A 26,795-nucleotide genomic window follows, 5' to 3' on the forward strand; every position below is an offset into this window, starting at 1 on the left:
GTGTGTGGCAAGGGCAACATGCACCTCAAATGCTATCTCTCTTCAATTCCTGATATTTTATGCATCATGGAATTTTTGCATTAATTTTGAATTTAAAAATACTATACTGATACACTATTGATCTTGCTTTTTCTACATTAGTGGCTCCCCCAATTAACACCTTAGACAATGCTTCTCTTACCTCAACCCTAATAGTTGGGATCGGGGGCTAAGTAGGGAATGGGCATCAGGATGGGATTTGGATGCAGTCAAAGTAGGGATGAGGCTGGCACCAGGGATGGGTCTGGGTTGGGTGGAGGGTAGGAATGGGAAAGGGGATGGGATTTATCAAGTTAAAAAAAACCCTTAGTTTTTGCAGGTTGATCAGGCTTGCAATCTCCCAAGCAAGTGGTCAGAGAAGGTTTAAATAAATGAGAGAACTGAAATGATTTCAGGGCCCCAGGAGGATCTATCTTACAGCTTAGATATTCTCTGGTTTGAGAAAAAGACTTCTCTGGGCAGCCCGTATTTATCGGGTTTACCAATAAGGGAGGAGGGGCGGCCCCTCGCTGCACTGCGCGATATTCTGAGTTTAGACCCAGATGTCTGGGCAGCCCGTATTTATCTGGTTTTCAAACAAAGGAGGAGGATACTCAAGAAAACATGGGAATCCAGCAGGACCTTAGGAGAATTTTCCCAATAGTAAATTATGTCAATCAGGAGAACTACCTCATTTTTAGGTTGGTTTTATTGTACGAGTGTGGAGCCTGCAGCTGCAGTCTCCTTGTGGTTAATTAGAGGTGGGGCCACATGCTCTCAGCTGTGGTCTTATCATGTCCTTGGAAGTGTCACAGCTTCATGGCCAATACAGGCCTCAGCAGTGACCAGTGACTCATAGAGGTTTACTTACTATGAGTCCACTGCCCATCCCCAGACAGGGTGCCTAAGCTTCAGACAACTCACAAGTAAACATGGAAAGCCAATTGGTGAATATGAAATCCTGCTCAGAGCCACTTTCTAGTGGTCTCCAAAAGGACTGACATTGAGGATGAGTTGGGGGAGAGGCTAGTATGGGATGTGGGCCTGCACTGGAGTTTGGCCTGAAAAAAGGATTTGTTACTATGGTACTGACTTTCATTGCCCTCAGGTCCTACACCATTGGACTGGGCCTGCACAGAGTTCACCAATGGTATGAAACAGGCAGCCAGATGACTGAGGCCATTTTCTCTGTGCAGCACCCATACTACACTGTACCTTGGAGAGACCATGACCTCATGCTCATCAAGTTGAGCAAACCAGTTGGGTTATCAGAGACCATCCAGACCATCCACATTGCCTCCAAATGTCCGGAAACTGGAACCATGTGCTCGGTTTCTGGCTGGGGTCGGTTATTGGATGGAGAGTTTTGGTGTTCCTATCTCTGGACTCACAGATACCTCTGGCTGTCTCTGCCCAGGAGTGTTTCTGACCCTGCGTCCTTTCTTTCAGGCCAGTACCCTGACAGTCTGCAGTGTGTGCATATTCCAGTGGTGCTGGAGGAGTACTGTAAAGCAGTGTATGAGGAATCCTACCATGACAGTATGTTCTGTGCTGGTGGTGAGGGCCACAAGGACTCTTGCCCGGTAAGAGACTCGGACAGGTAAGCAGGGGTTTAGCATGGAGGTGGGGTTCAAAACCCACAGAGGGCACAAGATCATGTAGGAATGAAGGGACTCAGAGGGCCATGGGAAGACACAGGTGCAAAGAGAAACAGAGAGAAGGAACTGGAAGGGTAAGAAGGAAACAAGGAGACACAGAGTAAAGCAGCCACAGAGACAGGCACGGAGAGCCAGGGAGAAGGAAGCAGCCGGCAGAGAGATGCAGAGTCATGATGTTGAGAGGAGAGATGGAGAGACGCCCGGGAGGGACTCCGGGAGGGTCCAGGGAGAAGGAACACAGCTGTAAGAACAGATTGGTTGACTGCATTCAGCATCAAAAGGTGTTACAAACTTTAAGATGTTGTGACATCCCTGTGTTCCTGGGACAGCTGCTACATGGTAGGGTTACCAATGTACTTGCTCCTAATTACATGGCAAACAGCTGCCCAGGGAGAAGTTCTGTGGCTGAAGTTGTGAGCTCAGAATGGCTGCAGTGATGCTTCAGGGACCAGGGCAAATGAATCATGCACCTCTCACTCCCAAACTCACCTGAACAAGTGACAATTTAGAGGTTAACCCCCCGCAGGTAGTCACAGTGTTTGAGAGAGCTGAAAGTAACAGACAGGGAGACATGACCTGCAGGCATAAGCTGGGTCAGATCAGAAGAATGGTGGCATGAGGAAAAGGAGGAGGGATGGGGAAAGTTGTGCTAGAGGGAGAAGAACTGATGAAAAGTAGAATAAAAATCTTTAAAGAATACAAACTGTCCTCACAAAGATGTACTGGGCAAGAACAAAAAGAACAGGGACATGCAGAATCCAAAAGGAACTTTTTGGGGTTAGTGAATATAAAAATGTTTTGAAAAATATTATTATTTAAGAAGAATACAATTACTTAAAAAGAGAAATAGTACAGCTAAAACACTCACTGCTGTCGTGACAACAAAGGAGGGGAATAGACAATAGAGAGGAGTTGGAGAAGCAAATGAGGGTCGGAAGAGAGAAAGAGAAAGAAGGTGAAAAATTACACACACACACATACGGAGTGGGGGAACCCAGCTAGTGAGGGAGGCAGAGGAGAGAGAGAGACAGATACAGGCACCAGCAGACATGTAGACACCTGCACAGGTTGTGGCTGAGCTCAGCAAAGAAGAACAGAGAGGGGAAGCAACTGAGGCAGGGAGAGCGAGGAGTGAGGCAGAGCTCAGGGAGGGAAGCTGAGACCTCAGGCCAGAGTGGGACACACAGGGCACGGTAGTTGCAGACCTCGCCTCTGGTGGGTATGGGCATCCTCAAGAACATCTCCAGCCTGGCTTCCAACCCCGGGGATTGGGGAGAGAGGCAGAGTGCTAGAGTGCAGCAGGCTTCTATCCAGACTCCCTGAGGTAGCCATGCTGGGGCTTATGCAGATGCCCACTTCTGAAGCAGTCAGAGAAAGGAGAAACCCCTGCCTCTCCTCCTTCTCCCCTGATGGCCAGACAACAGCCTGGCCAACAGCTGTCCTGCCACATCCCTGTGTTTCCCTTTGCTCCCCATTTGTCCCCTCTGGGTGGTCTGAGACAGCCTGCCTCCGTGTCCTGCTGTCAACTCTAAGGTTAATTCACAGCTACTCTCTGGGCCAGCCTGACACGAGGTGCCACTTGATTGTCACCTATAGTGCCACTTTCCCACTCCCACTTCCCCAGATGGCGCTGCCACCTCTGAAGCAGTGGCCAGGAAATTGCTTCTAGTGGGCTCAGGTCCGTTGTACACCATGCTCAATAAGTTGAGGACACAGATAGCCCTCCTGCATGTTGAACGGTATTGGCTTGGCCATACTTATGGAGATATGGCAGCTCTGTACCCAGCTGCAGCATCCGGCCTTGATGTAACCTGGAACTGCCACCATGACAGCTGCAAAAACTGTGCATGCCGTGCACCAGTGCAGCAGCTATCTAATCTGACCACCTTAACCTTGAATGTAAACTTAGCAGTAAAACTGAATTGGGACCAGTACCTGTTCTCAGATCAGAGACTTGAATGAGGCCCGATTTGGACCAATCAACAAGCCCAAATATGGGCCAACCATGGGCCTCAATTTGGAGAAATAGGTAGGTTTAAATTCACAGCAATCAGCTGGATCAAATCTGGACCAATAAAGCTCTCAATTTCAACCAATCAGTAGTGCTAGATTTGGACCAATCACAGACCTGCTGCAGCTATTTAAGTAGCCCTTGACTCTCTGCATCAGCCACCTAATGCTTCCTTGCATGGCAAATAAAAGTTATTGGAAAATTGCACATTCATACAGAAATACATGATGCTGGGCTGGTAGAATACTCCTGATACTACTGCAAGAGTCAAGTGCATAAAAGACCTGAACAAGAGAGGCAAGGAGTGGAGACATGTTGGATGTCACCTAGGGTGCATCTCCCAGGCTGACAATTGGAAATAAGGAAGATAAGGGTCTCCATTGCCCAGAAATCACACTCTTGAGTATTTATGAAAATAAAGTAACTTATATGCCATATATATGATGCATGTGCTATAAGGCTTAGCCTACATAGAATATATACATGTAATGTTCATGGGAGTCTTTTCCATATAACACTGAAATGACCCCACAGCCCAAACCAGGAAATTAAATCAAAAATTGTGACTTCATCATACAATGGAATATTCAGTAACATTCATAAAAAGGAATGAAACACTGAATACAGGTCAACCTTGAACACATGGTGTTAAGTGAAAAAATTCATGCATGAAAAGCCACATGTTGTAGATTCCATTGATAAGGACTATCCAGAATAGACAAATCCATGGAGACAGCAGATTCATGATTTCTTGGCACTGGGAGGAGGGGAGAATGGGGTGCGACTACTGATCTGAATGGGGTTTCTTTCAGGGTGAGTAAACATTCATGAAATGAACAATGACGATAGTTGTACCACATCGTGAACATAATAAACATCACTGGTAGTAAATACTGTAGTATGTATACTATCAAAATTTTTAACAGAATGAGGCTATAGAAATGTTAAATAGCAGTGTTAACATAGTCACATAACTTCTATACATATAAATATGCAAACAAAAAATACAGATTTTCTCTATCATAAACATTGCCCACATCTCTGTGACACATGTAGGTGACATCAAGAGGAAGGCATGTCCAGAGTGTTGTTATCTATCTGAGGGTGTTCTGACCACATCATGTGGATCCCAGGAGCCTCCTCCACTCTCTCGCTTAGTGTTGGGTTTTCAAGATGAAATCTGCAGCATGCACTCTGGGGCTGGATTTTTGAGGCTGCAGCTTGGAGTCCAGACTGGGGCATCAGGAGCCTACAGCCTGAGTCTCTCAACCTGGGCTTCCAAGTCTCCAGGCTGACCAAAAAACCCTGAGTCTGGAGTCTGTGGTCTGAATGAAGAACTTGCAGTGCAGGATCTAGATCATGCAACCTGATGTCTAGGAAAGACCATCACAGAAACACAGGGGAAATTTTCAAGGAGGCTGAAGCACAAGGCTAAGAAATGGAGGGAGATCAGCCAGGATAGTGCATCCATCCAGGAAGAGGAGCTGGGGCCGGAGTGAAGGCAGCATGGGACAGCCTGGGATTCCTGCATGGAGCTGGCCTGGGGCACTATAATTCCAGGGCAGCCATGCATTCTGAACAAAATAAGAAGTACATATCTTCAGAAGAAACTCATTTACAATCCCAATACAGGTGTGCACACTGCCAGAAAGCCAAAAGTGAGTGCATGCGGGAGCAGAAAAATCATCAGAGCTGCATGTGAGCAGAATAATTGGAAGATTTGGGCTTTAAAATGGTCAAGAGAGGAACTATTGTATTCGGAATAAACCACAGCTAAGGTGACTAACTGTTAAAGACAGAAAATGGACAAACGATTCATCACACATACAAAGTTGCATGGTTTTGGGTGCATCGTGATTGGCAAAACCAGAGTGAGAGAAAACAAAGAGAGAGAATTAGAGGAGTGTGAAGAAATTTGACCTAGAATTCACAAGATGCTTTCAGGAATGAACAGAAAATCTAAATAAAAGAGAAAACATTACCTTTAAAATTAAAAATATCCTTGCACAAAGATGGTTTTAAACTCTCAAAAAGCAAAAAGACACATGGACAAACCTGAAGAGAATATCAGTGAAATTGGAGGATGTTTCAGAAGAAATTGCAGAGAGAGAGAAAGAGAGAGAGAGAGAGAGGGAGGGAGAGAGAAGAAGACACTATGGGGGATTTGTGGAGATACTTGGGAAGCAGAAAGAGTGAAACATGGAGACCCCAGGGACCAGGGACAAACAAACACCTCAGCCCTTAATCTCTGACTCATCAAAAGCGTGATCTGAGGTTTCTTCAGGGACAGTCGAGGACCTCAGAGTGGCTTTTACTAAAATGAATGACTCCTCACTCGGTCCTCCAAAAGCATAACGGGTACAAAAAAGGAAGACAAAGCTAGACCTTTGCTTTGTGAGACTCTGAGTCATGCCCTTCTCACCTGTGCATAGAGCCACGACCCTCAGTCAGGGCACAGCTGTCAAAAAGCTGACTCAGCAAAGTTCCTTAGTGCTAAATCTACCCAGCTTAGCTTATAACACTTGAAGGCTTAGGACACCAGGATAAGACATTTTCCAGGACGTCAACTATGCTGAGAAAATCTCCAGGCCCCTAAAGTTAAGGGTTCCTTGTTTAACAGCCTCCTCTGACTGGGACCACCCCAACAGAACACAGTCACAACATGCACATCAACCCGACCCTCAGGTCACAGTCCCTCTCCCCGACTGAAGAAGCCATGATTGAGATCAGGATCAGCAGGACCCCAGCCCTTAGTACCCCCATGTGCCAGGATGACCCAGATCTTCAGGCCTCAGTACTTCCCTTTCTCCAATGGAAGCCTCTGTCCTGACTCCTCCTACTCTCCTTGTCAGAGGATACACTTGATGTTTGCCTATGCCTCAAGCTAATGTCCTGACCATCTTCTCTCACTCATGACTAAAATCCTTGCACATACATTCATGTGGTTGTTATGATAATAAAGGTCATCAACTACATAAATACTAGACCATGTGATGCCCTAAACAAAGGGAAGATATGCAAGGGAGAAATAAGAAAAGAATTTTCTTCTCTCCTCACAGCTTGCAAGTAACGCTGGTGCCTGTCATCTCAGGCTGTCCCATTATCTCTAAAGCAAGTCCCCACACTGAGCAGTGACAACAGGAGCATATTTGAACGATGAGGAGATTCTCAGGGAACATAGCAAGATGGACCATGGCAAAGATCCTGGCCCTTCCCTGTCCTCTGGGGGACAGGGCTGCAGATGGAGTCAGGAGCCAATCATGTCCAGGTGATGGGACCTCAAAAACACTTGGGGTGCCCAGGAAGTGAAAGACCCAGCCCAACGCTGTGGGGACAGTGGCTGCAACCTGTGGAAACCCTCCTCATGTACTCCGGACCTCATCACTGGCTCTCAGTTGCACCTTTTCACCTGCCCTTTATTAAATAATACACCAGAAAGTGCCAGGGTCTCCCCAAGTTCTGTGAGCCAGGCTAGCAGATGCCTGGGCCTGGGATGGAGAAATAGATTTATGGCTGGCAGGTCAGAAGGGCAGGGGACAATGGGGGCTTCAAGTCAGCCTGCCAGGCTGGGCCGGTGTTGAGGCCCTGAGCCCTCAGCCTGCGGGATCTGGGTCACACCCTTCACACCGCGGTCCCCTGCCAGCTCGGCACTGAGCTGGGGCTAAGTTGAGCTGAATGGAACTGAGGAGGGGCTGGGCTGTGCAAGACATGGCTGCCGCTGGGAGCCCTGAACACTTGCACATAGTTTTAGAGGAGAAAGAAAATGACTCAGGGCAACATCAGGCAAAAGGAATAGCTAGCTCACAAGCTGAGGTGGGTACAAGCCTGCCTGGAGTGTTCAAAAATTTGGGATTTGTTGTGGCAGAAATTGGGGTAGGGTGTGCCACATCAGGCCTGGTACATGCCTAGGACAGAAAAATACACTGACTGTGGTGCTCCACACCTGTAAGCCCAGCCTTCTGGGAAGCTGAGGCAGGAGGATCTCAAGTTTGAGCCCACCGTGAGCAACTTGAGAAAGTAACGTGACTCTACCTCAAAATAAAACTTTAAAAAGATGCTTTGGGATGGAGCTCAGTAAGACAGTGCTGGAGTGAATCTCCAGGACCACACACACAGAGACACAGATTGTCTTGATTTCATGTACATTTGCTTCATTTAATGTAGATTTAATATACAGGAGAGTTTCAAAAGCAAGGAGTCCAAAGCAGAAAGTCTATGAGACAAGACACTAATACGAGCAAAGAGCAGTGCATTGGAGGCATCAGAATTGAGAGACAGATAGGATGAGAGATTGGCCAGACTCAGTCACTTCAGTCACTTCTTTCACTGCCCGACACCACACTTCTCTCCTTCCTCACAGCCCAGAGCCCTGCTCCCTGTGCCCTGATCCCATTAGAAGCAGGACAGGCAGGGGCACTGTACCAGGACTCTAATATTTCTGCCTTCAGGCTCTAATGTTCCAGCAGCCCCAGGGCAGGCCAGCCCCCATCCCGATCCTTATAAGACTGACGAAGGCTCTGAGAGTCAGCAGCCCACAGATCACACCTCCACAAAAGACAGCCGAGCCCTGAACCACAGGAGCTGAAGCCAGGTGAACAACCCTGCATTCTCCCAGCGCAAGGCTTGCTCTGTGCTTCCCGCCCTTTGAGTTCCTGCCTCTTTCTTGTCTCTGTCCTGCCGGGTGTGTGTCTCCTTCTCCCGCTTAGAGCATCTCTTTGACTCAGTGTACAGCGAGGGCTTTGAGATCCTCCTGCCTCCAGAGCACTGGGATTACAGGCGGTGCCACCGGGCGCGGTCCCAGTGAGGTTTTAAGAGCACAGACTCTAGTGCCCTCTCCACTGGTTACTCAGCCTGTCTGTGTCTGCACCCTCCCTGGTATGGGGATAATATCAGGACCTGGCCCTTGAGATGGCTGTGAAACTGAGTCACCAAGTGTCTCCTGTTAGTGAGATGCCTGCCACAGGGCTGTGCCTGAAACTGCGCTGAGAGCACCTTGATTTCCATCTCAGTCTCCTTCAGCTCCATGACCCTGAGACTTCTGTACCTGGGCCCCATCTTCCCTGCTCCAGGGTTCAGCCTCAGTCTTGGCATCTCTGTCTCCATCCCTAACTGCCACTCATTCCTCAGTCTCCCTGCCTCCTCTGTCCTCACAGGCAGAGCTCACACTGTCTTCTCCCAGGACCTGGATGAAGAATGGGCCTTTTGGTTGCCCCTTCTGGGGAGGGGGACAGCAGCTGGCATGGGGTGTAAAACACCCTGCATTACACGGGGCAGGGCTTAGCAGAAAAGCTCATGAGCCACCAGTCATCAGCAGGCAGAGGGATGGCTCCGTGGCACTCTGGGCCTGAGGGTGTCCTGGGTCCATTCCCCGCAGATCATGGGTAAATATCATCAAGGGAGAGGGTGAGAAACTCTGCCCTATGTTACTGTTCCTGGGGTAGGGTCTCAGAGTGCAGCCTGAATACGAACGATCCTGTCTAACTGCTCCCGCAATGGGGTGTGAGGCCCCAGAGTCACCAGGTCACCTTCCCCGCAGGTGCGGACATGGGGACCACAGCAGAAATCCTCTGGCTCTGTTTCCTGGGATACATCATCCACACGGCCACAGGTACCTCAGTTCTGGGTGTGTGCTAGCTTGTGTGCACCCCAAAATGTGTAATCCTGCCCTGCCCATGGATCACATGAGGGTCTGCATCACACTAGTGTAGGAACACAGCTTGTGGCAAGACAGCAATTGGATTCAAACCGGAGTTCTGCTACTTCTTATCTGGACAAAGTCCCTAATGTCTCTGTTCCTCAATAACATCACCTCCCACAGTAATCTGAAAGCTGGTTAGAGACTACAGTATAAAGGCCCATCCTCCCCAGACTCTGGCCTATAGGTGAGTGTGCAGATGTCAGCTGTAATTAGCACAGGGACAGCACTGTGCATGGGTTCTCTGCCCCAGCTGGCAGAGCAGTGTGAGAGCTGCTTCCTTCCCTGTGGAGGTCACCCCTCCTGAGCCCCTGGAGAAGGTGGCCCTGCAGTGGGCTGCGGTCCAGGGTAAGAAGTGATCCCCAGTGGACTGTTCTTTGTGCCTGGATGTCCACTCTGCATATCCAGCAGACAGAATCCCACACTTGTTTGCCTCTGTTCTCTTCCTTGCACAGAGGCTCCTCCTGGGGAATGGCTTTTTTTTGTGGTAACACTGGGTCTATGCCACTAGGGAGGTGGAGCAGAGTGTGAAGCTTCAGACTCAGAGCAGGGCTCCACCCTCGGAACCGTCCGCATGAGTCCTGGAGGCAAAACCTCAGACCTTGCCCCTTCTATGCCCTCCTGGTATAACCATGGCCTTCCTAAACCTACTGGCTACACTACTGAATCCATTACCGGATCCCATCCACCCATCCACTGCCTCCACTGTGTGCTCACCCTGCTGCAGAAGCAAGGATTCCTCCCAAAGGAACCGGCAATCACTTCCCAGATGTACCTCTCCGGATCAGGAAACGCATCGCAGATGGCTTCCCTTGCAATCCACACTCCCAGCCCTGGATGGCCGCACTGTTTGACAATTATACCCAATACTGTGCTGGAGTTCTGGTGCATCCGCAGTGGGTGCTGTCAGCTGCACACTGCTGGAGACCGTGAGCAAATGCAGTAGAGGTCACTGCGGGGGTGGGGGCAGTGCACTGGACTGGGAGGGGTGGAGCCTGTCTTCCATTGGGCGGGGCACTGTAGGCAAGCTTTAGGGTCTGACATTGCACTGCAGTTAGTATCAGGGCACAGGCTAGGTTTGAGCAGAGAGGGTCGAGTCTTGACCCATGGTGCTCTTCCAGCACTGCAGAGCTGTTTGCGTCCGTTAGTGAGCCCCAGCCCCAGGGACTGGACTTGGCCATGACTGAGACTTTAAAACACTAGTCCTGGAGCAAGGCTGGAGGTACATTCAAAGGGGAGGCCTGGCTGGGAGATCCACTTCCTCAGGCTGGAGGAGTATTCACATCTCTTTGCTGGGTCTGAAGGATCCCACATGTGGGAAGAGAAACCACACAGCATCCTGGGTTTGACCCGAATGAGAAAATTCAGAACAGATGGCTTAAGAGAGGCAGGCTTTGATCTCAGTTCAGCCTCTAGGATCCAGGTGCTGTGGACAAGGAATCTCTTGTCACCGGGTGTAAGGGGCCTGGGGAAAGGCGAGGGAGACAGGTGAAGACAGAGCCAGGTGGATGGGGACCGAGATATGCACGTGGCTGCAGGATAGGGTATAGGGAGAGACGAGGCAAAAGCTCACCTATCAGGAGAAATACCCCAATGTGTTATTTCAAATAAATTAATACTAATACAAACACCCGTGATGAACAAAATGCCCACATTTGAAATAAACAGGGTCCTGAGGTGTGGGGCCAGGGCGAGGTGCACCACAAATGCTGTCTCTCTTCAATTTCTGATATGTTCTGCATCTTGGGCGTCTTGCATTACTTTTGAATTTAAAAATAGTATACTGAGCCACGACGTTAGTGGTTCCCTCAGTTAACACATTAGACAATGTTCTTCTTGCCCCACCCCTAATAATCAGGTTCTCGGACTATTCAGGGGTGGGTATTGATATGGGATTTGGAAGTTGTCCAACTGGAGATGAGACTCGTACCAGGGACGGACCTGGGCAGGGTAGAGTGAGGGAATGGCACTGGGGATGGGACTGAGGTTGAGGATGAGCTGGGGGCTGAGGGTAGGATTGGATTTGGGCCTGCATCAGAGTTTGGGCTTCTGGAAAGGATGTAGTTATTGTGGTACTGACTATCTCATCACCCTCAGATCCTACACCATTGTGCTGGGCCTACACGGACTTTATGATTGGTTTGAACCAGGCAGCCAGATTATCCAGGCATGTTTTTCCGTGCAGCACCCAGACCATCTCAACTCTTCGAGAGATAGTGACCTCATGCTCATCAAGTTGAACACACCAGTTGTGGAATCAGACACCATCAAGACCATCCCCATCGCGTCCCGATGTCCGACATCTGGAACCAGGTGCCGGACCTCTGGCTGGGGTCAGCTGTTGAATGGTGAGTTTTAGTTGTCCTGTCTCTGGACTCATGGATACCTGTGATGTCTCTGTGAAGGAGTGTTTTTGACCCTGTGACCTTTCTTTCAGGCTACGACTACCCTTATTATCTGCAGTGTGCAATTATTCCAGTGGTTTCAGAGAAAATTTGCAGATTCGAGCTTGAGTCATACTACGACGACAGTATGTTCTGTGCTGGTGGTGAGGGCTACCAAGATGTTTGCCTTGTAAGAGACTGGGACAGGGAAGCAGGGGTTTAGGATGGATATGGGGTGTAAAACCCCATAGGGTCCCAAGGTCATGCAGGAAACAGGGAAACTGAGAGGGCCACGGGGAGAGAAAGGTGCAAAGAGAAAGAGGTGCAAAGAGAAAGGAACTGAAAGGGTGAGAGGGAAACAAGGAGACACAGGGTAAAGCAGCCACAGAGACAGGCAAGTAGAATGAGAGAGAAGTAAGGAGCCGGCAGAGAGACTCAGAGTCATGATGTTGAGAGGAGGGATGGACAGATGCCTGGGAGGGACACCAGGAGGGTCCAGGGAGAAGGAACGCAGCTGTAAGAACAGACCAGTTGACTAAATTGAGGATCCCCAGCCCCACTGCCTCCCACACCTCCATCCTCAACTCCAGCAGCTCCCAAGCCCCCAAGTCCATGCCCAGTCTCAACCTCCAATTCACCCTCAGCCAAGGATGGAAAAAGAGATGCAGGCGGGGGTGGAACTCCTCAGGGGAACTTTCCAAGGCCTGGGAGGGAGAGCTGCTGGTGGAGAGGCAGGACTGTCCCTGCCTGCCTACAAGCTATGGTTTGAGTGCGTGGTGTTTTAATGGCAGATCCCTCCATTTTGGCCCTTCATTCTCTGTGTTTACACTGTCTTGGTTCCTCATCATGTTCTCAGTCTGTCTCCCCATCACCTCTGCCTACTGAACCACATCTGTCTCTGGGGCCTGCTGGCTCTGTCTCCCCTGCTTCTGTCTCCAGCTCTCACTGCTGCCCTCCAGCTCCTACAGCAGTATTTCTGCCCTGCTGTCTCCCTCTGCCTTTGCCTCTTTGTGCTTCTGGCTTCCTGTGTGTGTCTCCCTCCATCCTCCTCTCCACCTGCCCTAACTTGTTCTTGTCTTCCCTCAACAGTCAGACTCTGGAGGCCCCCTGGTCTGTGGTGGGGTTCTGCAGGGCCTTGTGTCCTGGGGATTCAAACCCTGTGGTGAACCTGGAGTTCCAAGCGTCTTCACCAACCTCTGCAAATTCAAAGAGTGGATAAACGAAGTTATCCAGACCACATAATCACAGATGATATTGGGACCTTGAAACCAACACCATCTTCCAAACCTGTGCTTAGGCTCCATCTATCATATACAGCTATTGCAATTCACTGAATATGCTTTACAAATATATTTAGATGATATCTGCATCCTTTCTTGTTGAATTTTATTAAGACTGAAAGTGAAATTTTCAAGTGTCAAATGGGGTTACTGGTTTTAAGATGTTGTGACATCCTTGTGATCCTGGGACATCTGCTAAAGGTAGGGAAACCAATGTACTTGCCCTTCATTACCATGGCAAACAGCTGCCCAGGGACGAGTTCTGTGACTGAAGTTGTGGAATTCAGAATGGCTGCAATGATGCTTCAGGTACCACGGCACATAGAACATACACTTCTCACTCCCAACCTCACCTGAATAACTGAGAAACTAGGGTTGAACCACTGGCACATAGTTATCGTGGTTGAGGAAGCTGAAGGTAGCACGAGGTAGAGGTGACCTGAAAGTGTAAGCTGGGTCAGATCAGAGGAATGCAGACATGAGGAAAAGGAGGAGAGACAGCACAAGTTGTGCTAGAGGGAGAAGAACTGATGGCAAAATAGAACCAAAAACTTGAAAGAATTAGAACTGTCCTCACAGAGATGTGTTAGGCAAGTCCAAACAGAGCAGGGACATGCAGTATGCAAAACAAATCGTGCAGGGATAGTGAATATGAAAGTATTTCCCAAAGTGTTATTTTTAAACAATAAAAGGACTTAGGATATGGCTAAAACACTAACTGCTAAGGTGATGATAAAGGAGAGATAGTGGACAATATGGGGAGATGGGGAAACAAATGAGGGTCAGGGGAGAGAAAGGGAAAGAACGTGTAAAATTACACACACACACACACACACACACACACACACACACACGCACATGTGCCAACTCCATAAATCAAATGTAATTATTTCCATTGCAAACATATACCAGTAAAAATTTACTGAGCTGGAAACGTGGTTGAGAAAGAGACACATGTCAAAAACTTAAAACTATGCAAAATAAAAAATGTAAGATCTCCTAGCACAAATGAATACATATTTGGCAAGGAATACAAAGCAGTGGCACAAGCGCCTGCCTGGCAAGAGCAGGGTCCTGAGTTCGCTTCTTTGTAAAAAAAAAAAAAAATGAATACACATCAGAATGGCACTTTCACCATTGCACAGACATCCGTGCACACGATGTCCACACTCACACATCAATTTCTGCAATGTCAAACAGAAAAATCCAAGTGCTTGGCTGTGGGAAAGGGAGCCAGGGCATCATAATGCCCTTGCACTGAGTAAGGAAGATAATACATTTGGAGATTCTGATGTAATCAATGCCCATACTTTCCTTTCTCCTCTCTTTGCTCCCCAGGTCGCCCCAGAGCAGGATGAGCTGTGTGACAGGATGCTCATTCCTGGGACTGTGGGGACAGAGATGAGACGAAAAGTCCAGCAGCAGGTTGGAGGGAGAGACAGGAGGAGCATTCCAGCCACGTTTGAAAAGTGAGGGCCAAGGACTGAGTAGCAGAAAAACAGCTAGTGAGGGAGGCAGAGGGGAGAGAGACAGGCACAGGCAGCAGCAGACACGTAGACGTCCTGCACAGGGTATGGCCGAGCTCAGCAAAGAGGAACGGAGAGGGGAAGCAACTGAGGCAGGGAGAGTGAGGAATGAGGCAGAGCTCAAGGAGGCCGGCTGAGACCTAGGCTGGGGCGGGCCACACAGGACATGAGAGTTGCACATCATGCCTCCAGTGGGCTTGGGCATCCTCAGGAACGTGTTCAGCCTTGCTTTCCCACACGGGGGACTTGAACACAGAGGCAGGGTGCTATAATGCAGCAGGCTTCCATCCAGACTCCCTGGAGTAGCCATACCGGTGCTTGTATAGGTGCCCAATTCTGGAGCAGTCAGAGAATGGAGAAGTCCCTGCCTCTCCCCTTTTTCCCCTCATCACCAGACATGGGCCTGGTCGAGAGTTGTCCTGCCACACCCACTTGTTTCCTTTTGATCCCCCTTGGTCCCCTCTGGGCTGACTAGGACAGCCTGCCTCTGTGTCCTGCTCTCAACTCTATGGTTACTTCACACATGCTCTGTGGGCCAGCCCGACACAAGCTGCCACTTGGTTGTCACCCCCACAGTGCCATTCTCCCACTCCCACCTTCCCAGATGCTGCTACCACCTCTGAAGAAGTGGTCAGGAAACCACCTCACGTGTGGAAGGGATCAGGAAGGGCTCAGGCCCATTGTACACCGTCCTCAATAAGTTGAGGACACAGATAGCCCTCCTGCATGTTGAACAGTATTGGCCTGGCCATACTTGTGGGAATACGGCAGCTGTCAACTCAGCTGCAGCATCTGCCCTTGATGTACCATGGAATTTCACCATCACAGCTGCAATGATTGTGCATGCCCTGCAGCAGTCTCACAGGTATTTACCCTGACTATATTAGGCTTGATATTAAACCTAGCAGCAAAACTGAAATGGAACCAGTCAGTGTTCTCAGATCAGTGACTTGAATGTGGACCAGTTTGGACCAATTAATGAGCCTAAATTTGGGCCAGTCACCAACCTCAATTTGGACAAATTGATAGGCTCGAATTCACAGAAATCAGCTGAATCTAATCTGGACCAATCATAGCCCTCAATTTCAACCAAACAGCAGGCCCACATTTGGACCAATCACAAGCCTGGTGCAGCTATTTCAGTAGCACTGGCCTCTCACTTCTGAGGTTCATTTGGAGGGCTCCTTTTTCTGCCCTGAACCTGTGGTGCTGCAGGACAGGTCTTCTACACATAAAGCCTGCCCTGGCCATCCTGTCAATGCACTCAGGATTCTTACCCCAACAATTGTGGACAAAAGGCTTGCTTTAAAAAAGCTATAAACGAGGGCTGGGGATATAGCTCAGCATCAGACTAGCAAGCACAAGGTCACGAGTTTGATTCCCTGTACCAAAATATAAAAATTAAATTAAATTAAAAAATAAAAGAGCTATAAATGCTTGTGTCTATTAGCCCAGAAAAGCTGCAAGACCAGCAGCTAAGGAAGACCAATGACAGACATAGGTGGCAGATATTAGGTGACAAAGATTGGTGACCAAGAGCATTGGCTGACATTGACCAGAGGCAGCCAGCATTGCCTGTAACCAGAGTGGTTGTTTTCCTTGATGAGCAGCAGTAGCAACCAACAGCCTTGGGTACACAACTGTACCTCTAAGCGCTGACAGGGGCATGGCCAGCAGAGCAGAACCTTTCCAAGACAGAGTGTCTATTTAAATCAGACCAAGGCACAATCAGATGACTGGTGAAGGCATGACCCCAAGATGAGAATCCCACAGACCCCCAGACCATGCCCTACCCCTGCCTCTGCCCTTGAGAGTTCCCGGGGATTCAAGTTTCCAGCAGCCCTCAGAGGGCTGGTCTCCCCTCACACTCTCCCACACCCTTCTGCTCCTTCCTGTGCTCTCTGGCTTTAGCGGCCTGCACTGTCCGTCCAGCTGGGCTCTCACTGTCTCTGGCGGGTGTTACTGTGCGGTGGCCTGTGCAGCTTTTCCTTCTCTCTCTGGTCTTCATGGGCAGAGCACCGAGTGGACTCTCCTCCTTTGCACAACTCAGATCTGCAGCTTAGGACAGCTCCCTCTATTGTATTTATATGCATTTGTTCATTCATTGACTCACAACCTCACCAATAGCTCATTTATTCCCTTCCCTCCTCATAATCTGCTCTTTTCTCTATCCCCAAAGACAGCCTTTCCAGTATGTTTGATGCACATCTTTCCCCCGACTGTGTGCTTCCTCCATGATTATTGTGGGCATCCAGTTTTCCTCAGTTTGTATCTCCCTGTGGAAGGCTGGGGCACTGGGTACCACGTCCCTTCCTGAAATGGCCCTTTTGTGTTCCCATACTCTGGCTAAGTCAAGGGACTGTGATAGGCAGAGACCAGAGTCTCTGGTGAAGGTTAAATGGGAGACACTGTGAGCAAGAGCACACCACTCATGGACTGAGTGATGCTGTTGCAGAGTTGGCCTCATTCAGGAATCTTCCTGAGTGCGTCCACATCTGCCGTGGCACTGCGCACCTCCTGTGGGATTTGTCAGCAGTGCTGTCGCTCAGTATGCACACCCTAAAGAGCCTTTCCAAGTAGAGCTATTGTTGACTGCTCGCCCAGCTGGGCTTGCTTGGTTATGCCTCATTAATATGCATCCCAGCCAGGGGATTTTGCCTGTAGGTGCTGCTTTGAGTACACACTCCTCACAGGACTTTTGCTTTGCAATGCTCTTATGGGCTGTGTCTAGATGTTCCCCCAAAGTGTCATGCAGTCAAGGGGCAGGCTTCTAGTGTTTGTGGTTGCTTTATGGTCCCAAACTGGGACTGATATGACAAGTGAGTTCATGGAGAAAGGCATTCATTAAAAAACTGGTAAGGCCTGAATGAACAAAGCTTCATTTGAGCCAGCTGACAGACAGTGTAACTAGGAGCCAGAGAAGATGTCCACCCTGATCTGGGTATCACCATCAGTTGAAGTACATTTTAGTTTTCCATACAAACCATTGCCTCGTTTACAGGAATCTTACAAGAATGTCATAATTATCACAAAGTTTACATCTCCCAGAAGGTCAGAGAGCCAAATTCCAGATGACTATGGCAGTTTAACTCTTAGCCCACATCCTAATTTGTCCTGTTTATTCTGCTTTTATTTCATGACTCTGCTCTCCTTCAAATAGGTTGATTACTACCCAAAGCACAGAGGTGAAAAGTGGGGGTCAACTACAGCATAAGTGAACTTAAGTGACTTCTCTTACCATGGAATTAAAAACAGTAAATGGAGTCTCTCCTGCCCTATCAGGATGATGGAGGTGAGTGCTGCACCCACCCTGGCACGGGGAGCCTGCTTACAATATAAGGGAGGGAAAGAGGCTTGCTCTTGCTCCCCTTTTTGTGTAACTAGGAGCCAGAGATGTAAACTAGGAGCCAGAGTTCCCCTAGATGTAAACTCTTGCCCTCTGCCATGTAATACTCTGCCTAGGAGCCAGCCAAGTATCAACTGAAACCTCTACAAACGGAGCTAAATATATCTTTTCTTCCTTCATTCTGGGCATCAGGTATTCTGTCTCAGCAACAAGAGAAAGGTAAGTCAGACAAATGCTACTGGACACACACCTGCTACTTGTGAACCATAGAAACTTGCAATTAACTCCTATCCTTTCCTTTCATTGTCATAATAAATCTTACCTTTCACAGGCTGTCTCTGGGCATTTGTCAGTCTCTCAGAAACCTACTCCAATGCCTGAGAATGCAGTGTTAAGTTGTCTATTGCATTCTGTGTTCACAATTCTCACAAGGGCTTGGTGTAGGGGCCACAACAGTTGAGTGATGAAGGATTGGGCTTCCAGCTCCTGCTTAGTGCTCTAGGACCGCATCTCCCACATGTCATTCTCTATGGACCCCACTGACCCAGCCTAGCTGCATGTCTGTCCCAGACATTCTGCAGCCATTTCATTCCCTCTGTGTGTCCTCCTGGAAGCTTGTGGAATCGGGAGGATATCTGTGTGATTTAGGCAATAAACCTTTCTCTCTTTATTGCCTAATGTCCCCTAAAGAGGACACCACTACTCAAAGCTGAGAAGAACTGCTCGATACTTGTGGCTTTCTATTGTGCCCCTGTCTACTCTGACCTGAACTTCAGGACCTAGATCAAGAGGGTGGGGTTCTCTAACATTTCTGAGGGGTATGATGGCCTTTCCTGTCTACTCCCATCCACCTAGACTAATGGCACCAGAATTGGCATCTACTCAATGTTAATGGTGACAGCAGGCAGGCCACGGATTCAGGAGTTCACGGCCATAGTGTCCCTGAACCAATTCATGCAGGACTTCATTTTAGTAAAGATTGCAGGTGCACTGTAGAGGCCAGAGGAGGGGTGCCCCCGTGTTGCTAGTCCTTAGAGAACATCACTGTAGACCAGTGCACCCCAGAGTTACCCTGGAAAGAGACAGCATGGGATAGTCCAGTGGGCCTGTGTTCTGCCTATGAGGCCAGCTCCCCACCTAGGGACTCCAGCATGCAGGGATCCCTAAAGAGGAGAGTGGCTTGCATAATAGTCAGGGGAAGGCAGGGCAGAGCTCAGTTCCTGCACAGAGGGCAGAGGTCAGGAGCACAGGGCCTCACACAGGTCAGTGGGGGGAGCACCTACAGGACCCTAACACAGCAGGATAGCCCATCTCAGCCCCTCATGGCCCCAGGACCCCACAGTCTGATCCATGAACCAGCACTAGAGGACAGCTCTGGGCTCTGAGTCAGACCCTGCACCAGCCACAGCTCCAGCTCAGCAGAGGAAAAGTGTACTCCAATGGCCATGCTGAGGGCCTGCAGGAGAGAATCCTTGGCCCAGGCCTGTCCCTTGACACCTCCTCCAGCCAACCAGCCCTTTCTGCCCTCACAGCTCCAAGCACTCTCCACCACAGGTCTTAGCACCTGCACTGCCCTGTGCTCTCCCCAGGTGCCACAAGGTCACCTCCCTGCTTCCAGTGTGGAATCATCTCACCACACACAATGTCCCCAAACCCCATCTCTCCTCGCTGCCCCACGCAGAACAGAGCCACATCCTGATCTCTCCATCACATCTTCATTAGTTTCCAGTTTCTGCCCCATTTTGTTGAACGAACCAGACACAATATAGTACCCACTGTACAATTGCATTCATATGAAATTCTAGAATAGGCAAGACAAACTAGTGTTGCCTAGTTGCTAGGATGAGTGCAGGTGGGGCGAGTAGTTATAAAAACTGCTGAGAAGGGCTATGAGGGAAATTTCTGGGCTGATTAGGATTTTCTAGAACTTCGCAGGAACTGTGGTGTAGGTATTTGTCAAAATGTGTAGAACTGTAGCCTTGAAATGTATACTGTCTACTCTTCAACACAAATTATACCTTAGTTTAGCAACCATGCGTGGCATTTATGCAAATGAAATTCTACTTGGGCTTTGTGAGGCAAATTTGTAATCTCACCACCTGGGAGACTAAGGCAGGGGAACTGTGGCAAGTTCAAAGCCAGACTGGGTTTCAAAGACAGTGCAAGACCAGCCTCATCTGCATGGCAAGACTCTGTCTCAAATGGAAAAAAAAAAAAGAATCACTTTTAAGACTTGCCATGAAACAAGTAGCAATAATATTCAAAGTTATGGTAGAGAGAGAAGGTTTTCTGACCACAGTGTAATTGAGCTAGAAAATACGACAAAATGAGAGCCACAATATGATTAATGTGTGATTTACCTTTAAAGGAACACTTCTAAAGAACCCACATTTCAAATGAAAAATACAGTGGAAATGAGAAAATACTTTGAACCAAATGTTAAAGAAAACGCACCATGTTTTTGTTCTATGTACCCACTATACTGTTTGGAGAGAAACACAGGACCATCAGCACATGTATTAGAAAAGAAAAAGAATAGAATATTTATTTCTGCTTCAACCACCTTTACATGTAAGAAGAATAACAGCAAAATAAACTCTTCAAGGACAAGGAATGAAAATGTTAAAAGAAAATTGAATGGCATAGGAAAAAGGCGTGCACTGGAGAATCTTGCCAATGCCAAAAGTTTGTTCACTAGTGGATTAGTATGGTTGGGAAGTCCCAAATATAGTTAGCGAGATTGATAAAGACTGAGAAAACCAGGAGTGCTGTGATTTAGTTCTTGAATGTCCCTCAAAAGCCTCAGCGTTCAGAGGCTGGGCCTCGGGAAGGTAACTGCATTGTAGTGGGCAGAACAGGCAGGGATAGAAAGTCCAGGCTCGAGAGGGATGCAGCTTTAGCCAGTGAAGTTCAAGATAAGGCGGGCTCACAAAATCAGGGCCCAAAATGTGCCCCAAGATGGCACACGATGGCTCTGCCAGGGCTCTCAGGTTCTCATACACAAGAGTCCCCTATGAACATTGATAGCACCTGCTGGCCCCCTAAGCCCAAGTATGTGCTGAACAAGGTGAGAGAAAACCAGAACCACCAAGCCGCTAATCATACCTCTTCTGAGGACTGTTTTTGTTCTACTTTTCCTGATAAGTTTAGAAAAAGCTATAATTAATACTGTCTGATAAAGGCATTTGCCGTGTTTTCTGACTTTTCTTTTTTATTATTTCTATTTTTATAAGCTTTTGCTTTGTAAACAGGATCTAACTCTGTTGTTCAGGCTGGCCTGGAACTCATGGCAAAACTAAAATACACCTTCTATTATGACAATATGTTTTAAAATTGAGAAGCAATGTACACTGTGTTTGAAAAATAAAATGGAGCAAAACTGACTCCCCAAGAAGTAAAAGAGCTGAGTAGTCTTCTCTAGCCATCTCCCCCATTTCACCTGTGTGTTGGTTTCCTCACTGTCACCATATGGCTGAGCATGTTAGCTTCTAAAGTGGAAAGGTTTACGTTGTCCACCGTTCTGGAGGTTCCAGTCCAAGATCAGCCAAACTGTTGCTTTCGGCCTCTGCTGAGCATGCTGGATGGCAGTGGCAGGAAGCACAGGGTGGAACAAACTGCTCATCTCATGACCTAAAAGCAAAAGGGAAACAAAAGGAGGTGTGATGTTCCAATCCCCATCAGGGGCAGCCCATGACCTGAAGCCCTACCTGATCACATCCCCATAGTGCCACCTGGGGTTCCAGCCATCAGCACAGAGGCCTTTGGAGGAGAGTCTTAGTTACTTTTCTCATGGCTTACATAAGACAATAGACACCCACAAGCTAAAGGAGGAACATTTATTGACTTCAAAGTTTGTAGTGGTTTCAGTGCACAGCTGGCTGACCCCAAGGCAGAATGCCACTGCAGACAGCTATCAGAGAGGAGAAACAGTCCATGGTGGGAAGAAGGTAGCAAGGAAACAAGAGATGAGACAAGCTCTTTTCTGTTCCTTGTGTCTTATCCAGGCTGCTTCGGGTGGGAAGCATTCACATCCTTTGTCCTAGTGCCCTGAATCCTAGCATTGTAACATGAATCAACTCTAGTGTCACACACCCTGATCCAGCCACACCTGCAAAATCCCACCCCCCCCCAGTGCTACAATAGGCTTTGGGGTGACATCTAGACAGAAGCCATAACATTCCATGCCTTCCCCGCCAAAGATTAATGCATATGCCTTTATGGAAAAGACATTTAGTCCATACCTAATAGTTACCAAAATCCTATCAGTTTCACCATTGCTGAAAAGTTTAGCTCCAAAGTCTGCTGTGAGATTTAAGGCAAATTCTTACCTAAAAGCCTCTATATAATTCACAAGAAAGTGAAATGCATGCAATAATCAATGACCTCAGACATTTTCATTCCAAAACTGACAACTAGGGGTATAAAAAGGAATAGGACCAAAGGAAAACCAAAATCTAGGAGAGCATATACTAAATCCCACAGTACTACTTCCAACATTCCCAGCAATCTGTGGAAAGTTGTGAACTCCAGAGGGCTTCAGTGGCTCTGCCCCTATGGCACATCTGGTGGTGGTAGCTCCCACAGCTTCTGTCTTGGGCTGGCTCTACTCCCTCCTTGCAATTTCCTTGCGATCCACATTGCTGTCTTCTCCAATCTTCTGGGATCTTCACTGCACCTTCAGCTTCACACTCATAGCTTCACACACTACCCTCTCAGGGGCACACTGCCTGGCCTCCCAGAACTTCTTCTTATATCTGTGTGGAAGCTTTCCTGACACCACAACTCTTCCATTCTACATGGACAGAAAAGCAGCACCAGGAGGATGACACTAGGATCTGTTGCCAACTGGAACAGTGGCAGGATTCCCTCTCTTTGCAATTGGGACCAGTGTCAGGGAATCCCAAGGAAAGACTTACTTAGGCTGCTGAATCATGCTGGTCTTGGACTCTCTTCTCAAAGAGAAGTCATTCACTTTTGCAATTTTGAGGCTGCAAAGTGGATGCCAGCTTCCTGTGATACCGTCAGGCTGTCTTTTCTATTCTCTTTTTCCTTCTCAGCAATCAAGACCTCCTCTGCTCTATCTATGCAATCCACAGCTTTGCTGCACCTTCCTTTCTGGCCAAATTCAAAGCATTTGAAATCCTTCTGCTGGGCTCTTTGGTTGGGGACCATGAATTACAAATTGAGTCCAGGGGACGTTCATGCTTGCCCTTGTCCTGCCCTTTTGGCCTGGTTGGAATGTGGAAACTACCCACACCACTTTTGTGGATACGGTGGGAAACCCTCGAGTTCATGACTGCTGTGGGTCACACAGGCCAAAATAACACTTGCTAAAGAAGATAAGGTCCCTAGGGAAACTCTAGTTTCCTTATTGCCCCTCTGTCTCATCCTTATCATTATCCTTGCAAGAATGTCTTGCTCTTCCTAGCCCACTGTAGCCACCATGACTGTTCCCAGAAACACTCACTGCCCTTTCCTCATTATTCTTCAGCCAGATGTAATGAATAAATATGAAATTCTAGGTGCTTTGTGAACTTTTGTTTCCAGAGTGCAACAGGTCATCCCACATCCCTGCTATGCACCCCTCCAGTTTTCTCCTGCTCTTTCTTTCCTTTCCCACCCTGCACTGTAAACATGGCAGGAGACTGAAACCCACTGCAGGACTCTCCATTACTCTTTGCTCTTAATTCTCAACACAAATCTGGCTGAAACTTCCAACTCTAGCCGTGCCACCACCTCAACATTACACGGCCTTGACATTTCTTCTACAGATTAATTGGTCTGCTGGCCTAAATCACAGTCTCAGGCAAAGTATGTGACACAAGCAAAAGGCAGCCAAACTTTGTGCCAAACAATAACACACACCTTCTGGAGTCCAACAGCCAATGCATTCCTTCCTCCCAGCAGAACACTACTGAGCCTGGTCTTTACCAGCACAATTTCTATCAGACTTCTGGTTTCTGAGCTTGGAACAGAATCTCTCATCAGGTACAGACTAAGGTGTTCCAGCTCTACTTTTTCAGCCAGTATCTCTGAACCTTTCCTAACTCATCCCCTTCACTCAATACAGTTCTAAAGACTCTTAAGCCACATGGTCAGGTAATGTCACAGCAATGACCCATCTTCTCTGATACAAATTCTGTCTTGATTACTATTCTCATGGCTGAGACAAAATACTCAACACTCACAAGTTAAGGGAGGAAAGGTCAGTTTAGCTCACAGTTTGTTGAGGTTTCAGTCCATAATCAGGTGGCTCCAAACCAGGGTGGTAAGGCAGACAGGCATCCCAGAGGGGAAACAAATATGGGTAGTCAGTAGGTAGGAAGAAAACAAGGGATGACCACAGCTCTTCTCACCCATATATCTTATCCAGGCTACCCAGGGTGGGTAGCATTCACACCATTCACCCTAATATCCTTGAGCTTAGCATGGCACCTTGAATCACTTCCAGCATCACATACTCTAGATCCAGCCACCTCATAAATTACCCCACCACCTATGACTGCATGAGGCTTTGAGGAGACATCTAGACACAAGCCAAAACAGGGATATTCAGTGTATATAGTAAAGGAAGCGGTAACACATAGAAAATACAGAGCCTCAGGTTGCCTCTCCCAGAATGCTCAATTAGACACTCATGAAAGTTAAAGAAAAACTACAGTTTTCCAAGACTTCCAAACATTGATCATAAAGAGGGAGCATTCTCCAAGTCTTTCATAAGGACATATTACCCCAGATACACTAAATTTAACAAGGATAGTTGAGAATGAAAAATTACAATACATCAGGAAAGCTGAATGGAGATCCAAATGGCCTAAATAAAATCTGTATGCAGCAGCATGAGAAATGCTGATACATGATCATGGACCTGAATACTGCACGAGGCCTGCAGGATTTTTCAGCTTCAGAATAAATCTGAGCAACTTTGTTGAAAATAAAAATTTATAATACAACAGCCATTGCTTATTCCTATCATTTTGTTCTGAAACTCTCTCATTTTTATTGTTTTCCCTTTGTTTTGTTTTTGTCCATATTGCTGATATTTTGCTATTGTTCTTTTTCTGTTATTTTCTTTAAAAGAAAAGAAGAACATCAACAATGCAACCCGCTACACTGCCAAAGTCAAGGAGGAAAAAATAGAGAGGTGTTAATATGTAGTCAATATACTTTGGTACGGATTTATCCAAAAACCTAGCAAACTAAGAATAGATGTGGACTTCTTCAAGATCCCAGCACAAAAATGATACTTCACAGAGAAAAATGTGAAGCTTTACCACTAATATTGACAGTGAGAAAAATGAATCAGATACAATTACTTCAACACAGCCTTATGCAGAGTATTCTACTCTGCAAAGAAAGGTAAAAAAATAACAGAAGTGTTCAAAAACAGAAACATCAGTATTGTTAGTCTTAGATAATTCTGAATCAGAAAGCCCAAATCATCAAGTTATACTTAGCAAATTAACAATAGAATTTAGCACGACTGTTAGAAGCAAAAATCAGCTGTCTTTCCGTATGACTCTCGAGACTTAAAAGAGCAAACACTTGAAAACTGGGTCAGGGGGATGTAGCTCACTACTAGATCTCTTGCCAACCATGCACAGGTCATCAAGAACCAAAAACATATCTTTTGCAAGATGTGTAATACCATGAGATGAAAAACAAAACCTTACTACAAAAGATCAAAGTAAGACATACAGCAAGTAAGATTTCGTTCTTGCAAAGATACTAATTACCTCCAACTTCATCTTTTGAGGTGTATGGAACATTATATGTCATCACAAATTTGCACTGCACATTTTTTCTTTCCATTTCAATTTATTGGTTCATGCTGCAGGACATAATGCTTCACTCCTCGTCAGAGCTGGTCCATGGATATCACACATCTTAATTCCTTTTACATCCCTTTTCTGTTCTCTCCTTACCCCTCCCCACATCTCTTGGTTCCCTTCCCTATTATCCCATTTCCTATCATCTTTTATTTTGCTCTCTAATTTAGTTATATTTTGGCCTTCTCATAGTAGAGAAATCATGCAATATATAACCTTGTGTGTCTGATGTATCTCACCTAACACTACAGTCTCAAGGTGCATCCATCCACTTGTAGGTGTCTTCCTGAAAGAGTTAAAAACATCGTACCACAATGACTCACACAGACTCATATCTATGGCGGTACAAATTATAATATCTAAGTCTTGGAAGGGGCCTTCATGTCTACCAATACCTGAATTGATAAGGAAAATGTGGTAATTATGGAAATGCAGTACTACTTTGCCATAAAGAAGGATAAACCTCAGTCATTTGTAGAACAATGAATTAACATTAATTTATAAGTTCAATAGCACCCAAACTAAAATCCAGAAGCACTTTTAAAGAATCTGGCAAGTTGTTTCTAAAATGTATATAGAAGCTCGAAGTATGATTAACTAAGATACTTAAAGGAACGCAATGTGGGCAAACTTGTTCTCCTAGTGCCTTATTAAGAAAAACTAGTGATATTAGCCAAAACATGCCAAATATACCAAAAGCACAGGACAGAGCCAGAAACAGACCTATGCATTAAGGACCATGTCAAATGAAACAAAAATACCCATGAGCTGTAGTGGGGAAACAGTATTTTCAGTGTCGTGGAGGGGGAGTGGACAGGCAGTGAATTAATTTACAGTTAGGGTAGAGTCACCATGAACCCAGTCTCTTGCCCCATCGCATGTCTGAGACCTGGCATGTACTATGGGATCATAATATCTGCACAGGCAAAACTCCACATAGATAGGTAAATGATCACAACTAGAGACCATACTCATAAGTGAAATAAATCAGACCTGCATGTGCAAGCACCGCATTGTCTCACTAGTGTAAAACCTGAAAGAGTTAATA

General features: G+C 47.1%; 2 protein-coding genes across 2 annotated transcripts in view; both read left to right on the forward strand.

The window, feature by feature from the left end:
• The first annotated feature begins 1,049 nt into the window (after positions 1–1,049).
• On the forward strand, positions 1,050–13,008 carry LOC102013978 (kallikrein-4-like). The gene is made up of 7 exons (XM_013508940.1): positions 1,050–1,362; positions 1,468–1,618; positions 9,636–9,730; positions 10,110–10,311; positions 11,480–11,730; positions 11,820–11,956; positions 12,856–13,008. Exons 1-7 carry the CDS (start codon positions 1,050–1,052, stop codon positions 13,006–13,008), a joined length of 1,302 nt encoding a protein of 433 aa, XP_013364394.1.
• A 272-nt stretch (positions 13,009–13,280) lies between these two features.
• Positions 13,281–26,795, forward strand: part of LOC102014298 (kallikrein-4-like) — a 24,054-nt gene continuing 10,539 nt past the window's right edge. The window contains exons 1-3 of the mRNA XM_005412964.2: positions 13,281–13,355; positions 14,385–14,471; positions 18,774–18,903. Of these exons, the coding sequence (XP_005413021.2) occupies positions 13,281–13,355; positions 14,385–14,471; positions 18,774–18,903 (292 nt within the window). The remainder of the gene's footprint in view (positions 13,356–14,384; positions 14,472–18,773; positions 18,904–26,795) is intronic.

The sequence above is a fragment of the Chinchilla lanigera genome, unplaced genomic scaffold (assembly GCF_000276665.1).
Source record: "Chinchilla lanigera isolate Chin_1 unplaced genomic scaffold, ChiLan1.0 scaffold00158, whole genome shotgun sequence".
In the NCBI taxonomy this organism is placed as follows: domain Eukaryota; kingdom Metazoa; phylum Chordata; class Mammalia; order Rodentia; family Chinchillidae; genus Chinchilla; species Chinchilla lanigera.

Coding starts and splice junctions, on each gene's coding strand:
- LOC102013978 (XM_013508940.1), top strand. CDS start 1,050: ATGGGATGTGGGCCTGCACTGGAGTTTGGCCTGAAAAAAGGATTTGTT. Junction 1,619..9,635: donor CCGGTAAGAGACTCGGACAG/GTAAGCAGGGGT, acceptor TCTCTGCCCCAG/CTGGCAGAGCAGTGTGAGAG. Junction 11,731..11,819: donor CTGGGGTCAGCTGTTGAATG/GTGAGTTTTAGT, acceptor CCTTTCTTTCAG/GCTACGACTACCCTTATTAT.